Below are 15,648 nucleotides of genomic sequence, written 5' to 3'. Positions count from 1 at the left end.
CAACTTTTAGTTGTTTAATAAATAAAAATAAAGCTTTATGCTTCAATCCATTTCTTAAGCCCCTGACTTGTAGTGAAGCAACAGGGGAAAAAATATAAAAAATAAGCTATAAACATTACCTTTTTTTTTAACCTTTTACCTAAAGAGTATCACAAAAGCTGGGGACACACAACATGATTTTTGTCAGATTTTTCCCCATGAATCCCTGTCGGGCAATGTAGGAGCCATGAAGTTAACATGTTATTGCCTCTGATTATTGTCTCTAGATGGCAGCTTAGGGTTGGTGGTTAAGGCTTAAATAAAGACAGGTGATTCAGGTGAGCAGATCAGACAGGTATAGGATCGGGGAGGTCGTACAGTTTTCACCGCTGATCTGTTTTTTTGTTTGTGATCATGACATTAAATACGTTAATAAACAATAAACAGGAAATTCACCCAAATATTATGATGCATCAAACAATTCATTTTGGAAATATCAGCACATAGAAACCACCCAACCAAGTGGCTGAAGGTTGGTAAAGTAGCCACTACAGGCAATGTCTGCACCATTTTGCACTACTTGGGGACAGTTGTGATGTGAAGTCAGGATCAAAATTTAGGACAATATTAGGCAACAGAATTTTAACAAAGTTTTATTTCTTATGAAATCAATTATTTTTTTGTGTGTGTTTCTTTTAAACCCTGAGTTCTCAACACATGACAATAGTTATGATGATGTGCACTTAAGAGAAGCAGCAAAAGATGACTTGTATCTACAAGAACAAATCAGAAACCATACAGGAGACAGTATATGTGACAGAAACATGATGGAAATCACATTTTCACTTATTTAACATAAAAATAATAATTCAATTTAAAATTAAATTTTATGGCTTTATGATTTGTCATGTCAAAAATGAGCTTTATGTCAAAATCATCTACGTAAAACTGTACACACACATGGAATGACATTCGTGCAATATTAAGAGTGTCCTTGTGTCCATGACTAATATGCACTGTAGAGTGCACAGAAAAACTGAAGGCACTAGAGTCATACTGAGCCTCTCTCGTATGGCCGTGGCACATTAATTTGCCCTTTGTAAGACACAGAGAAGCCTGAGAGATCAACACTTCAGCATTTTCAGATATGTGTCAACAGCTAACAGACAGGGAACAGTTGTTACTACCTCTATAGAAAACAACAGTTTGACTGAATTAATGTGCACAAGTAAACACAGACATCAATTTAAAATCCTAATGAGTGAAAGAGACAGCTGTGGCAGCAAATCCAGCTTCAGATGTACAGAAGACCAACAATGTTCCTGCGGCTAAAACGTGTTCACAAGAAGTAGGGTATGTGCATAAGTCATCACTTGCGTGTTAATGTGCAGCCCTTCCATTAAAACTCTGATCTAGTTGACCAAATCAACTTGAGAGGCACTAATCATCATGTTCAGAAATCTTTGAAGATGTGTGTGTATTTTTAAAGGCTATACATTTTATACATAATTGGCTAGATGGCACTGTTCCCATAAACAGAATATAATGATTCACAGCTCAGCTGTTATTTCAAATACACACACATCTCACACACACTTACACATGAACAGACATTTTTGCTGCACCAAAACAAACCTGTTATTCTAAAATTACTTACTCATCCACAGCCCAAAAAATTCAACAGAAGAGTTGTCATCTTCGTTGACTATATCTTCAGCCACTGAACAGCAAAAAAAATGCTAACATGATATTTTTAATTTAATACAGCAAGTAATGAACCTGCCCTCTCAGGATTCCATTAGTGTCACTTTCCTGTCGGGATACTGGGCAGCAGAATGCGGCATGGCAGTGGATCCCTTCTGAAGACACTGCCTCTGCATGTTACCACATTCATCCCTCTCACTCAAAAGAGTCCCACCATATGATCGATCTGCCTCATGTAGACACTCTTCAAAGGCAGAGTGTACCGCCGTTCTTCTGGGATCCTGTTACACTGCAGAGAGAAAGGGAAGAAACACTGTGACTATGACCGCTCTATATAATAAGGTAGATTTTACACACTGATGATGGTCGTACATAGCTGATGTTGCTCAGAATTGGCCGGTTGTTTAGCTCTCTTTCTGCCAGTGCCCCCTCCTCACATGGAAACAGGTCATTCCACTGTTTCTCCCTGAAGCGCTTGTCTATAGGCACGACATGGCCCTCAGTAGTGAAGATGTACTTGTTATCGGATTTATGTAGTGGGTTGTCCTCATCAAACAGCTGCGATGCAAGAGATATTTTCATTTAAATGTTAGTATGAACAGAGTAAAGTAAGTGTGCCTGCATGAATCTAAACTAAATTTAACAAGGATGTCTTATCTTTTCTTTATGAAATATGCACATTTCAGTTAATCTAAGAAACACAAACAATGCAAGGAATTGCAAACTAAACTATCTCTAGTGCTGTGTGGGCTGTTTTCTGCTATTTAAGCAAATAATCTAACAGAGATAATACATAAGTTGTAGCCACAAAAATAAAATTGTGTAGAATTACGTTTCCCTTGGTAGAAATAATGAGAAAGGGTTAAAATATAGTATTCTATCATATCTAAACTGAATATTAGGCTCTATATTTTATCATATCCATATATTGTGACTTACCAAGTAAAGGTATTTGCAGGTCTCACTGAGGAAAAAGCTCTCCATGCGATCCTCTTTGGATTTGTCCACAACGTGGTGGAGGGTGGCGTACCCACATCTACAAAGAACAGCTCAGCTCAGGCAAAGAGACACATACATTGCACAGTATTAAACATAAATAAAAGATCCATACCTGACTTTGGCATTTTTTTCAAGGCTCTGAAGAATATCCATTCCAACATGCAAATAAAAAGGATTTTTGGTTGCCTGTGGACAAAAAAAATGACTTGTGTAAGAGCATGTTATCTACAACTATCATACACTGTAGAGTGTACAGAAGGCACAGGTCAGTACTGTTACCTGGTACAGCAGGTATGTTGACTCCACCAGCTCAGGTCTTAAAGGGTAGAAGAGAACATCAGGAGCTTGCAGCTGCCAGTTGTATCTCTCTGGCAGAGCACCAAAGCGCTTCCAGATGGCATAGTAGAAGGCATGCAGGCAAATGGCATTATCTACATCCCCATTCAGCACCTAGAAGACAAGACTGTTTTAGTTTAACAGCACTACACATTTGTCTCTCATGGCAAGTAGATTATCCAACCTGCAGCCCGGGAAAGAATGCCTGAAGGGAGTCGATCCAGGTGTTCATTATCTCACCACTGAACATGTTCACATTAACATAGAGAGGCGGGTCACCCTCTCCTTCATTGCAGGATTCTCTCCTGGGAAAAACAAAACACAAAAGAGAACATGTAATACTACTGCATGTCACAATGTTTCTGTGTCTTTGTAAACATCACAAGATAGCATCAACTATCAGAATTCAACTTTTAGCCTCCTTCAGTAAAAAAGTAACACTTCAAACAATCAGCAGTTTTAATTCCTCTTTGTGTGGCCAAACCCACACAAAGACGTACTCACATTGCTGCAATAGTTTGCAATCTCATGTTAAGCTCCCTAATGCTGCTGACACATATCGGACTCACCCTCTTCTCAGGTGGTTCTGTATGCTCTCATAGGCAGCTTGAAACATCCGGTAGTCCTCTTTTTCACCAAAAAGGATGTATGATTTAAGCAAATACTCATAAAAGGAGTCCATACCAGCTCCAAGACCACTCTGTTTCCCAACCCACTGGCCTGTTTGGATATTAACTACATTCCCTAAAAAAGAAATCACAGAAAAGCTATTAAATAAAGAATAAAAGACATGCTAAAAGAACTCCAGTAAGAAAAGTTTTGTCGCATAAACTACAAAGCTGCACTTACCCAACAGACCAGTTTCGTTGCTTCTCAGATTCCACAGAGCTCTGACTGCTCGTCGAGCTACCCACTCAAATGTGGAGTCTCCTATTAAGCGGCTCAATATCCCAAACTCTACCAACAATGATCCAGCTCCTGCAGTACAAGTCTCATTTATGCTATCCGGAGGAACTCCGGTCTTAAGGTTCACCTGTGTAGAAAAAAATGTAAATAAATTACTATTATTTCTAAATGTAAAATGTACCTTAGATTTGTGATCTCATTAGTCTCACTCACCCTGGGGTATGGAATGCCTGTGCTAGTGTTCTCGAAGGCTGGAAGCAAGCGGACAGCCAAGTCATGGGCCAGGTGCAGCAGCTCATTATTGTAACCTTCGAAGCCCACTTTTCCAAATGGATGTTTTGGGTCAGTCAGCAAAATGTGAGCAGAGATGAGGCTCCCCAAGATCCTACAAAGTCGAATCAAAACATCTGAATTTAAAATTGCTGGCTGTTGTTTGATACTATTATTGGCATACATAGTTTCTGCCCAAGATTCCTGCCCTAAAGATTACAAGAAGTTACAAGTATTGGAATTGAGGGCTGGTCTCAAGACACATTTTTGTGAGTGCGGTAGTTCGTAGTAGAGCAGTTGATCCCCCTGCATATTTATGTGTCCTTGTAAAATGTGCTGTATTACCAAAATATATAATGTGAAAATGTTACTCATGAACTCTGTTGATACACTTAATAACTGCAACATGGAATGCTTCTTTCTGTAAATTTGTACCTTATGTTTGCCTCAAAAACTTGCACCGTGGAGTCCTTGTCAAAGGATACAGTATCTATAACCAGCTTGACAGCTCTGTGGAACTCTGTCACATTGCCAACCACCTGGTTAAAGAAAAAAAAAGTTACCACAGTAGGTAAACAAGTCGCTTTGATGATGCCTAAATATTTTGTTTAGGAGAGGTCACAGATGCCCTGAGCTGTCAATTTTAAAGCTGACACAGTAACACAAACACCTGGCACCAAGCAGAGGCAGTTCAACAGAAAACCAACAGAGGAAGTGGGAACCACCCTTGTAGGTGGGTAAACCTATTCTTCACAATGTTTAACGCTCCCCCAAAACTATTTGCACAACTTTATGTGATATAAAAGATAAGAAAAAAATACCTTACCAGTAGAGTGTCTAACGTGTCAATCAGTGTAAGAGAGTAGTTCCCCAAGACATCATTTATGTTGATGTTTGACCTGAAATAGAAACAGTTAGACTCTGTAGGGTCCTACCTGAGAAAAAGTTCACATAATCACAAAATAGACAACCAACAACACAAACGCTTCAGTGTGAATATGCAATTTATGCTCACTGCAAATAAGGTGCATAAAACAACAGATGTTTTAATTAGGTCTTTTCACTAAGTGGGGGATTTCCCGCTGGCATTGACTAATTTCTCATAACACCTAAGAGCTTATCAAAACAAAGAGCTGATCTGGAGACAAATGGTTGCTGTTCTCTATTCAGAACCACAACTAACAACTTTCACTGTCAAATTTTAGATTTTTATTCAGTTAATCTTTTTGATCTCTGTCACAAAATTAAAATGTTTAAAACCTATGTTCACTGCTTACCTTAGGTAACTAATTGTCCAATACAGTTTTACATGTCATGTGCACATGCTATTATACATTTTAATGTACCATTTCTATTTTGGTGGACTGGAATGTGGATGGATGACATTGTTGAGCTTGCAGCTGCATATCAGGTAAAAATAATACTTCAAAGTTTGAAATTGAGGCAACTGGACTAATAGCATAGACTTTCTGCAGCATTTTTAATATTTTAATCTGATAACAAAATTAATATGCTATATGCTGTACTTGTTTAGAGCAAAATGTCTTCTTTGGGAAGTAAACGCAGACCAAACAATTTAGTGGCTCTGTGATTTTTTTTTTTTTAATCTTCATTAGATTAGTAAAGTTCATTAATTATTGACATAGTTTTAGAGAAATTAAATTACACATTATGACCAGACACCTGGAGCCTCATACATAAGCTGTTCAGTTTTAGTCTTCCCGATAAAAGGTGTGTTGGTGTTTACCTGTTCAGACTGAGCGGCAGTGGGCAGCACTGAGAGAAGTTAACACAGCACCGTAAGCTAATTTGATTACCAACTAAATGCAAATCTCCGCCTGCAGAGGACAGTTATGATAAGTGTGTTAGCAGTGTGTACTGTATTTCACAGGAGCAGGTGCGGTCAGCTTAGTTACTTAGCACAGCTCTGAATGACTCACGGGTTTAGGACGTCTGGACCCCTCCCTTCACAGTCAATGGGATTCAGCTCGTCCTCGGGAAAAGCATATTTCATATAATTGTCATATCCGAAATAGAACATTTCTTTGGCCATGTCTTTCATTTTCGTCTTCAGTGTGTCCGGGAAGGAGCTATATCTCCGGACGTATTCGTCCTTGTTCCCATCGAAGAAGCTCAGGTAGGACCTCTTGGGTGACTCCTCTCCAACCTTCGCACAGGTGTTCTTCGGCTCTTCATATTTGTGGCCGTGTATCCGCTGTGACCACGAGTTACCGCTCGGCTCGGTCCCTTTTTCCTCCCTGAACAACAAGTCTAATTTGTGCAAATTGAAACCCAGATGGAAGTTGAACCCACAGCTAACGTTGGGTCCTAGTCCGAAGGCTAGCCACAGCACACAGCTGACAGACAGTCTCAATACGACCAGACCCACTACTAGCGACCTCCATTGCATCTTTGCCCCGGGTCGGTCTTAAAAAGCATAATTTTCAAGTCCACATACCTCCGACCGGGTGAACGAATGTGAAATCTGCCGCTTGTCAAGCTAAACAAGCACAGAGAGGTTGTGGTAGTGATTCCGCCTTACACACTTCCTGTCAACAAATCCTCCCCTCTCCCAGATTCTGAGGTGTGATTGGTTCCTCATGTGCGTCGTCACACGCGGTCGTCCAATGATTGGCAGCGACAGCTGTCAATCTCCTCGTTGCATTTCGTGGCATGCCCATAGACCGTGTCTTTATTTAACTTCTGCGCCAATAGAAAATAGCCACAAGCGTGAAATGCTCAGAGGTTCAAAACTTGTTTTTAATGCTCACATCTTTTAAAGGATATCAATTTAAACACTGGGTTTAGAATAATGACTAATGTGCCATTAATAATTATCAGCTTTTAAACCCGGTATTTAGAATCATTAAGAAATGTGGCATAATTGCAGTGTATTTAGAATCACATATGAATTGTTTGTAGGAAATGCCTTTTTTTACTTCGGTATTCTAAATAAATGGTGCACAGAGGTCACTTGAGCTGACTGCTGGTCTTCTTGTCCCGTGGGTACACCTTGTACTTGCTTATTCCTGTTAATCTTGTTTGGTAACTTATAGTCCTCAATATGACAGCACCCAGAGGGTATGATAATCAGCAAAGTAATTTAGGCCCCTATTTTATATTGCGATAGCATGCAGCCCAGCTGTGTTTGTAACTTTTTGTTGCTTTGTGCTATAGATCTCTGTGGGATTAAACTATAATTCCAAAGTACAAATAACAGAACAATATTTAAATTAAAAAGCATGCCTTTTTATTTCTTGAGTATATTGATGTGTTGCTTTCGTTGTAATTCTACCCAGGTAGGCACACCTCGTTTACTGCTTTGCTTCTGTGGTGAGAGACGCTGCACAAGGCACTTTAATTTCGGCCCCTCTCAGCTTCAAGGCAGCACAAAGGACAACATGTCACTGAGGCCAATAGGAACCACACAACCCCGTACAGCTTTTGTTTTAGTACATTCAGACTTTAAATAGAATCATATATTCATACACACATCCCACATCAGTAAAAATCATACAAGCTTGATATTTGTACAGACCTGCTTGAAGTGAGTTGACAATTTTCTAAAACAACAGACATGTCCTTGAAAGAAAGAAAACCTGATCAAGCGAAGGATGGCGATCATCAGAGACAATCACAGAGCAGAGCTTGACAGAAACAGAGACGACCTTCATTCACATAAGCCATCTCCCAGCATCAAATCCCCGTGTGTGAGGAACCTCATTATGTGAGGTCTGTTTGACAGAACAAACGCTCCTGCAAGATAAAGTGTTACAAACCACTGGGCATGATACACCAGGTAATGCCTGAGGGGTAAAAATTTTCCAGTTACAGTACAGGTTCACAGGATATATATAATGCCAATTACATTATTCTATGTATGGTACCAGAATTACATTTTTAGTAGTGCACTGCTTGGGTTTGTGAAAAAAATCACAGGGTGTGAAGAAAATAGTGTGACGAGCAGACTGGTGCAGCGTGTGAGGTGCTGATATGACTGTACGCCATTGCAGAATGATGAGGGTGTGACATGACAGTAACATGGCAAATACAGCTGGGAAAAAATGGCCTTGCCATTTTCAGCTCCGGCGGGATTTTGAGTGTTGGATGAGCCACTGAAGTGTGATATCTGGAAGCAAAGAAACATGTTGTCAGTCTGAGAAGCAGTTCAGAAACACATTTGAGTGAATAGCATTTTTTTTGTGTACAAATTTAGCTACACAAATTATAGTTTATAATATATATAGTAATATATATAGTAATTATAGTGCTTGTACACTTAACACAGGGATGCAAGAGTACAGAATTTAACTACAACTTGCCAATGTTGTCTTTCTCTTTGCAAGAAATGGAGTAGCAGCATATTTCTCTGTCCTGAATAGCTGCCAGATTCCTATAAAGGGGAAAAGTGCAGACGTTTGCATCAAAATGTCATCATTCTTCTCTTATATTAGGTTCTTGTTTAACACGGTTTAAGGTAGAAGCACAACTGTGAGCTCAACTTGACAGTAGAGGGAGCCAATAAAATAAAAATGTAAATCAAATCAGTTTAAACAACCAAGGTGGAAGAGGAAGTGGTTCTAAATGTTTAACCTGTTGTTAGCATGAAGGTGGTTAAACTGAGAAAGAGTGTACATTAAAAACACTAAAGAAAATAGGACAGTATTCTTCCAGTAACCGGTGTCAGTTTGGAACAGAAGGAACAGGACATTCAGCATTTTCATACTTACATTTTTTCAATGAGCTGTTTTTCGTCTAGAGCGTTGGGGAGATCCCTTTTGTTACCGAGTACCAAAACCTAAGAACACACATGCACGCACAACTTCTGAAAACTGAAACCCACAAAGTTTTTCATGACTGCTACCGAAATCCCAAATCACACAAATCTTAAGAATTGGTAGTAGGCTTACAGGAATTCCTTGCAACTGAGGTTTGTCTAATAAATTATGAAGCTCATTTCTGGAAGCCTCCACCTTTTCTCGATCTGCTGCATCGACCATGTACCTAAAAATAACCAGAAGAACAATTAGTCGCCAGCTATAAACAACAGTGGTGCAATATAAATTCTCATATGTAAGAATGAGAATTTGTTTTGAAAGGCAAAATGCTGGATACTCACACAATTGCATTAACTCCCCGACAGTACCGCTCCCACATGCTTCTGAACCTTGGCTGTCCTCCTATATCCCAGATCTACAGATTTAAGGGCACATCATCACAAGATAGTCCCACTAAAGTGTCATTAACATGGCAGTTACTACCTTCTTATAAACCTATTTTCTGATTTCATTTAAACTTTTTAAACAGCACAAAGTTATAAACTGAACCTTGATGGTGACATTTCCTTTAGTGACCTTCCTCATGTTGAACCCGACTGTGGGGATCATATCTTCACTGAAATGGCCAGACTGAAAAAAAAGAGACACAAGATTAAGTTAGTTCTTATAAATGTGTGACTTTTAAATACTACAAAAAAACAGAATGACAACTAATAGGCAAGTTTCAGGAAGAATACAACTAATACACCTCGGGTGTTTATAAATTTAACCTTAAAATAAGAAAACAGTAGGAGTCATAGGTACATGTTTCTCACTTTAATTATTCATAAGAAATTTTTCAAGCATTGACCTGGACTTTTACTTTAGAAGTGGAGCACACACACAGTGAGCCATTACACACCACAGCCATAAACAAGTCAAATGATAAAATATTTCCATCTAAACATGTTGTGGTTTTTGTGACTGCTCATTCTTTCAAAATTAGAATTAGTGGCATTATCACCCTTCTTTGTAAATCTGACTCAATGCACTGTCCCGGTGTACGCACATTTCACAGCACATGACTCGGTGGAGTCACCTGATGCAGCTAAGTGGAAATGAGTGCACCAGTCTTATGACTAAGGAAGGAGGAACCTCCCCCTGTTCAGCCATTCTTGCATTCAAAAGTCTGTGTCAAAGGCAAGCTGGGCATCTTTCTCCACTCCCTGCTGTACAGAGAGGAGCAGAGTTATACCCCAACCCCAAACCAGACTACCTGCTCTACCACCTGTACGTGATACCCACAATACCCACAACACTGGCACAAACAAATTGGATTAGTCTTTTCTGCACACATAAGAGCTGCAAAAAACACAAATAACAGTATTTTTTTTATTTTAAACTGGTTTTAAATAATAAGAAATGCCCACCATAATTTCTTCAAAGGTTACACAGTTCAAGTTATATGTGGACAAATATGTGGAAAATCCTGCTGAAAAAGCTGGGCCAAATGAATGTTTGGCATTTTTGAATGAAAAAAATAATCATCCAACCATGTTAACCATGTAATTATTTTTCCAGGAAGTGACTCATAACTCAATTTATTGACAGACAAAAGATACACAGATATGCATTCCCTGTTGAAAACACTGCTAATATTTCTACTACAAACTAAGACTGCACTATAGTCTTAGTTGACACAGTCCTTGTGTGTGAAGTAGAGAACGATTCCTCGCTTTCCTCCTTTAGCCTTATGATCAATTTCATTGGTTGTCAGAGACAGATAAGGAAAACTATTAAGAAAGACGGCCACAGCCAGAGAGAGGTTTTTCACAATATTCTGTTGAAAACTACAGCTGCAGTCTAGTGATTGGACAACACAAATTGCCCCACTAGAAACACCCAGTCGGGGTTGAGAAAGTTGCCTAAGAGGCACAGCTCACCCCAAAAGAAGATTCTTCCATCACACTCACATAGCAAGATACCACCTGTTTCTGCGGCCCTATGTCAATTTACATCTGAAGTAGCTGCAGTCATTTATTCTGCCTATGTTTACAATCAACTATACATGTTCCTTTGTTAGCCTACTGTAGCAATGTGTCACTTAATGCACCCAACAACTGTGTAGTTTGAACACAGCTGTACTCATGATGGTCAATTTGTTGTAAAAAGCTCAGAACAACAGTAATAAAGAAATGTTTATTGCACAACGGAAGTCTTCTGCTTATAGTATATAGAGTTGCAGGACACCTGCGCAAAAGTGACACACTTGTCTAAATATGCTCATATGACAACGTGTGATCCATCGTGTTTGGCTGCACTTTACGCAGCTGTTGTGATGGTGAACATGTTTTTGATTTACTTCCTGGTGACAGAAAAACCTGGTTCAAACGTGGAAGTGAGAAAAATAACAACTCACTATGATGTTGCGTTTGCTTTTAGCATGCTGAATAATCACAGCACCTCACCCACAAGCCTGAAAGGCACCAAAGTAGTTACTTCAGCTGTAAGCTTGGCAGCAACAACCTGACAGGGGTTTTACGGATGCTGCGGTACCAAGAGAGAAACGTTAAATCGGTTTTATACCCGAAAACCACCCGGTGTAAGTTAGCCCACACCTAGCTTGACGACAACTGTTATCCCATTATTAGCGCTAAAGGCTATTAGCTAGCAGCAGCTAAACACTTACAGCGATCACGTTTACAAATGTTGTTTTTCCCGAGTACTGCAGGCCGACCAACGTCAGCTCCATCTCCTCCTTCCAAAACAGAGACTTGAACCAGTCCAAAAGCCGGTTTATTAGTGCCAGCATCTTGAGCTCGGTGATCACTCTCCCCTGTGGTTGTATCTGTTTCTCCCTCCCTGTCAGATGTGGCGTTTTCCAGCGGGGAAGGGAAGTGGGGCACAAGCGGCTGTCATATGATCAGTCAGCCAAAGCGTGCTCGCCAGCGCCTCCACTGGCTCAGAGAATACACCTCAACGTTATATCAATTCAAAACAACAATTTATGTTACACGTTTCATTTACAATAAACCACAGTTTAAAAAATTCCAGATTTATTTTTAGAGGTTTTTCTAGAATATTAATCTTAGCTCAGTCTGATTGTGTATCACGCCATCTCTGTGTCTGTGGTGCTTGTTTCTGAGGAAAATGGCTTCATATGCAACAGTAATAAAGTCAGTCACTCACCACTATATGACATGCTGTTGTTTTAGTTGTTTTTTTGTTTTATTTTATATTTTTTTGTTAAATGTTTTTACTATCATATATAATATATTTGAACAGTATACTTGGTACAGCTTTTTTCTTGGATTTCATGGGAAGAATCGTCATTACAATTAATACATTTTATATCCAAGATCCAGACCCACATTAGCAATTAATTACATTACAGGGTCTAAATAAGGCTGGATTAGAGGCAGTAATATAACAAGTAAAAAAAAGACATTTTCAAAAACGTAAACTGCAGTTGTTTTACCCTTCAATATTTACTCACTAACACTAATGCAGACTCTGATATATGATGGAGCTGAACACCAGAGATCCCCAAATTATTTTCTATAAAGGTCAAAAGGAATCTGAATGGAGGCCTAACAACTTATATATTTAGGACATCCTTAAGTAGAGACCCCTGAAACTCACAGATGTCTTTAGTTTGAAAAGCTGAAGCTCTCTGTCAATCAGTCAGAACTGATGGAGCGGTTCAGAGGATTGCAGGCAGCAGGTTGGGTAGCAGATCCAACCAATCTTCAGGAGCTTGTAAGTGAGAACACCTTAGCCATGTCGATGAAATAGGGACATGTGCTGGTCTTTCATTTGCTTCCTGTAAACCCTTCAAAAGTTTATCTATAGTACTACATCATTATGCAGCTGCATAGATTGAAAAGACCGTTGGCCATTTGATCTTCTCATCAAGAAGCAATGACTGTCTCCAGATGCAGTTGGCCACAATTGTCACTGTGTTTGGATTCATCCTGGTGGATGAGCTGGTGTCCGCTCTCCTCCTTTGACAGGCGAAAGTCATCTTGATTGGCCGCAGTAGGATAACCAACTGAAGGAGAAACAGTACAAACGTAGTTTTAATAGGCCTAAGTCGTGTGTATCTTTTCAGCATCTTGTGCTTCCTACATAGGAAAAAGTCATTTGTAACAAGGACAAGGTCATCACTACTACTTATTTGTATGTTTGTTCATTGAGGGTTACTTACTTGTTTTATGCTTCCTCAGATTCTTCACACAGGTGTTAAACAGGATGGTGAGGAAAATGAGCGAGAGCAACACCAAGCCAATGCTGACAATTATATGAACACAGTTTCCACTGTCTCTCTCCTCTGCTGAAATAAAAAAAAAAAATCACTTATCAGCTATGTTGGCCTATGTGTAGGGTAAAGAGGAAAAAGGAATGGCAGTTTCCATACCAGGTCTTTCACAGACTGAGTTATGGGTTTTGTTTCCTGGGAGCCGTTCAGAAAGTCCAAGTTCATGGCACCTGTTGACCACAAGTAGATTTCATTAACTAACATCACCATGTTAGTTAGTGAAATGAATTTTGTTTCGAATGGGTCTTACTGTGTCCATGGCTTGCAGATGTTCTCCTTCTCTTTAAAGTATTCTTTGTGAGGGCATCTAGGCTCACACTGATAGGCGTATTCTCTTACCTCTGCTTTAGTGGAGACAACTGCAAAGACAGAAACAAAGAAAGAGAATGAATCAGTGGTTCTCTTTTATGACTTTGGTTATCCTCCCAAACATTTCTTCTACTGTCCCTCCATTTAAAACAAAATGTTGACACATTCACATAATTAGTGTCTCCTTGTTTGCTGATGTTTTATCTGTTTGATGAAGCTGTGTGTGTTTGCTAGAAGAAGTAAACACTAACCTCTCCACTCCATGAAACCATCATTAACAGCTTGTAGACTTATCAAAAACCACTTAACTCAGACTCATGTTTTAATTTAATGTGTAAATCAGCCTATTAATTTACAGCAGTGGGCTGTGTCTGAGCTGCATTTATTTCCATTACAATCACAAAGCCCACAATGATGCACATTTAAAGTATGTGGTCAGTGTCAGGCCAGATCTGTATAGCTACTCAATGCAAAACATAAAGAGTTTAAACAGTTTTTTCTGATGACATGACCAAAACAGCCATTGTTAACCATATTAACTGCATCTTTTCCATTAGGTTTTGAATAAGAGATCCTATTAATGATTAGCGGTGGGTTGTGTTTAAGCCACCTTTGCTCTATTTCCATTTACGCATTAGCAACCCACAATTTTTCATGTATGAACTTGTGATAAGAACTTCTTTTAGGTCAAAACAATGTCCATTCCTACCTGTCCTCTTCGGCCTGTCCCCTATGACACATTTGTTTTCCTCACAAAGTGAACAGATGCTGTTGGAGCACAGGAAACCAGGGCGACAAGAACAATTTGCGTTTGTGGTCGGCGTACATTTCACAGCATATTCTGTAGAAAGAAAAGACTTCAAAACCACGGAATTTCCAGACTATAGCCCTGCCTGCTCTAAAATGCATTGTCAAGTATTACCTTGTGGGCATGACCGGCAAGGCTTGCATCTGTCAAAAATGTGTTCTTTATCAGAGAAATATCCCTCCTTGCAGGGGCTGCACTTAGTTTGGTGGTCCTTCGAGCAGAACTCCTCCATATAAGTACCTTTAAAACAAAAACAAAATGAAGAAAATTGTCTCAACAAATCCCAGTTATCTTCACACAAACAAACAACACATTAGGTGTTTTACCTGGAGGACACAATTTACAGCACCTTCCATTTATCTCAGTTTGTCCAACACCACAGCTTACATCGTGTCCTTTAGTCCAAATACCCAGCACGCATGCAGACAGAACTGCCAGGGACAGGTTCAGGAGAATCATTGTGACCAGTGCTCTGCTCGAGTCTCTGCATTTTATGTTGACTGTCAGCTGACGTCAGTGTGGTTTACACAGTGAGCCGCAAAGTGTGAGACTGCACTTCAGGAAGTAAAAGACCACTAGTAACTCATGGAAACAGTAAGCACTATAATTAGTTCATTTCAATAACAGCCTATATTGAACTGTTGTTGTTTTTACTTAATATTTTTATTGTGTTACCTGTAAAGCAGTGCTGTTTAACCAGTTGGCATCACAAGATCTTTGCTCCTCTAGGCAGTCCATCCTCCTTTTCTGAAATTAAAGGAGCTCTTACATTCTGTCTCATATTGCTCTCTCCTCTTATCTCTGACCTCATGCCTTTTGCATTGAAAAGTCACTGAGCTTGTTCTTTAGAGAACTTACAGCAGCTTTATTTAGTAAAAAATAACATATAGATCATAGGAATTCCTAAAACTAGAATATTTGACTGGATACACTGTTTTTGGTCTGTGGTTTTAAATCACATCTGAGCACATCCTCAGGTCACCAGCAGGGCCAACATAAATAGACCAACACCCATTCATGCTCACACTCACACCTACAGACGATTTAAAGTCACCAATTAACCCAACAAGCATGTCTTTAGAGGTCTAAAGCGGCACAGTCCACACAGAAAGATACCGGGACCCCTCTTGCTGTGAGGGGACAGTGCTAACACGTACCACTCCATTAACCTAAGCTGTGTGTTCAAAATCGCTCCCTGATCACTATATACGGTCCTATATAGTGCCTCCGCCATTTTGTAGTGCTGTCCGAATTCTTAGTGA

At 39.5% G+C, this 15,648-nt stretch overlaps 3 protein-coding genes across 5 annotated transcripts; all 3 read right to left on the bottom strand.

The window, feature by feature from the left end:
• Window positions 1–616: 616 nt before the first annotated feature.
• On the bottom strand, window positions 617–6,754 carry edem1 (ER degradation enhancer, mannosidase alpha-like 1). Of its 2 annotated transcripts, none has more exons than XM_028406929.1 (12): window positions 6,135–6,754; window positions 5,021–5,093; window positions 4,630–4,733; window positions 4,138–4,309; window positions 3,868–4,051; window positions 3,588–3,762; window positions 3,203–3,323; window positions 2,962–3,132; window positions 2,795–2,868; window positions 2,623–2,719; window positions 2,039–2,241; window positions 617–1,972 (listed from the first exon to the last, which is right to left on the bottom strand). In XM_028406929.1, the coding sequence occupies exons 1-12, from the start codon at window positions 6,602–6,604 to the stop codon at window positions 1,930–1,932; spliced, it is 1,887 nt and encodes a 628-aa protein (XP_028262730.1). In that variant the 5' UTR covers window positions 6,605–6,754; the 3' UTR covers window positions 617–1,929. The 2 variants fall into 2 exon arrangements, with proteins under 2 accessions (XP_028262730.1, XP_028262729.1); XM_028406928.1 differs by having other exon boundaries at window positions 2,056–2,241.
• A 667-nt stretch (window positions 6,755–7,421) lies between these two features.
• On the bottom strand, window positions 7,422–11,863 carry arl8ba (ADP-ribosylation factor-like 8Ba). The gene is made up of 7 exons (XM_028406936.1): window positions 11,641–11,863; window positions 9,522–9,602; window positions 9,314–9,387; window positions 9,105–9,198; window positions 8,925–8,992; window positions 8,517–8,587; window positions 7,422–8,323 (listed from the first exon to the last, which is right to left on the bottom strand). The coding sequence occupies exons 1-7, from the start codon at window positions 11,761–11,763 to the stop codon at window positions 8,274–8,276; spliced, it is 561 nt and encodes a 186-aa protein (XP_028262737.1). The 5' UTR covers window positions 11,764–11,863; the 3' UTR covers window positions 7,422–8,273.
• Window positions 11,864–12,253: 390 nt separating this feature from the next.
• Window positions 12,254–14,859, bottom strand: tnfrsf18 (tumor necrosis factor receptor superfamily, member 18). 2 transcript variants are annotated; one of them, XM_028406701.1, is made up of 7 exons: window positions 14,713–14,859; window positions 14,501–14,626; window positions 14,288–14,419; window positions 13,520–13,628; window positions 13,369–13,439; window positions 13,159–13,284; window positions 12,254–13,002 (listed from the first exon to the last, which is right to left on the bottom strand). In XM_028406701.1, exons 1-7 carry the CDS (start codon window positions 14,843–14,845, stop codon window positions 12,863–12,865), a joined length of 837 nt encoding a protein of 278 aa, XP_028262502.1. In that variant the 5' UTR covers window positions 14,846–14,859; the 3' UTR covers window positions 12,254–12,862. The 2 variants fall into 2 exon arrangements, with proteins under 2 accessions (XP_028262502.1, XP_028262503.1); XM_028406702.1 differs by having other exon boundaries at window positions 14,736–14,837.
• Between the last annotated feature and the right edge of the window lie 789 nt (window positions 14,860–15,648).

The sequence above is a fragment of the Parambassis ranga genome, chromosome 5 (genome assembly GCF_900634625.1).
Source record: "Parambassis ranga chromosome 5, fParRan2.1, whole genome shotgun sequence".
Lineage (NCBI taxonomy): Eukaryota > Metazoa > Chordata > Actinopteri > Ambassidae > Parambassis > Parambassis ranga.
This window is presented reverse-complemented; position numbering and strand designations above follow the sequence as displayed.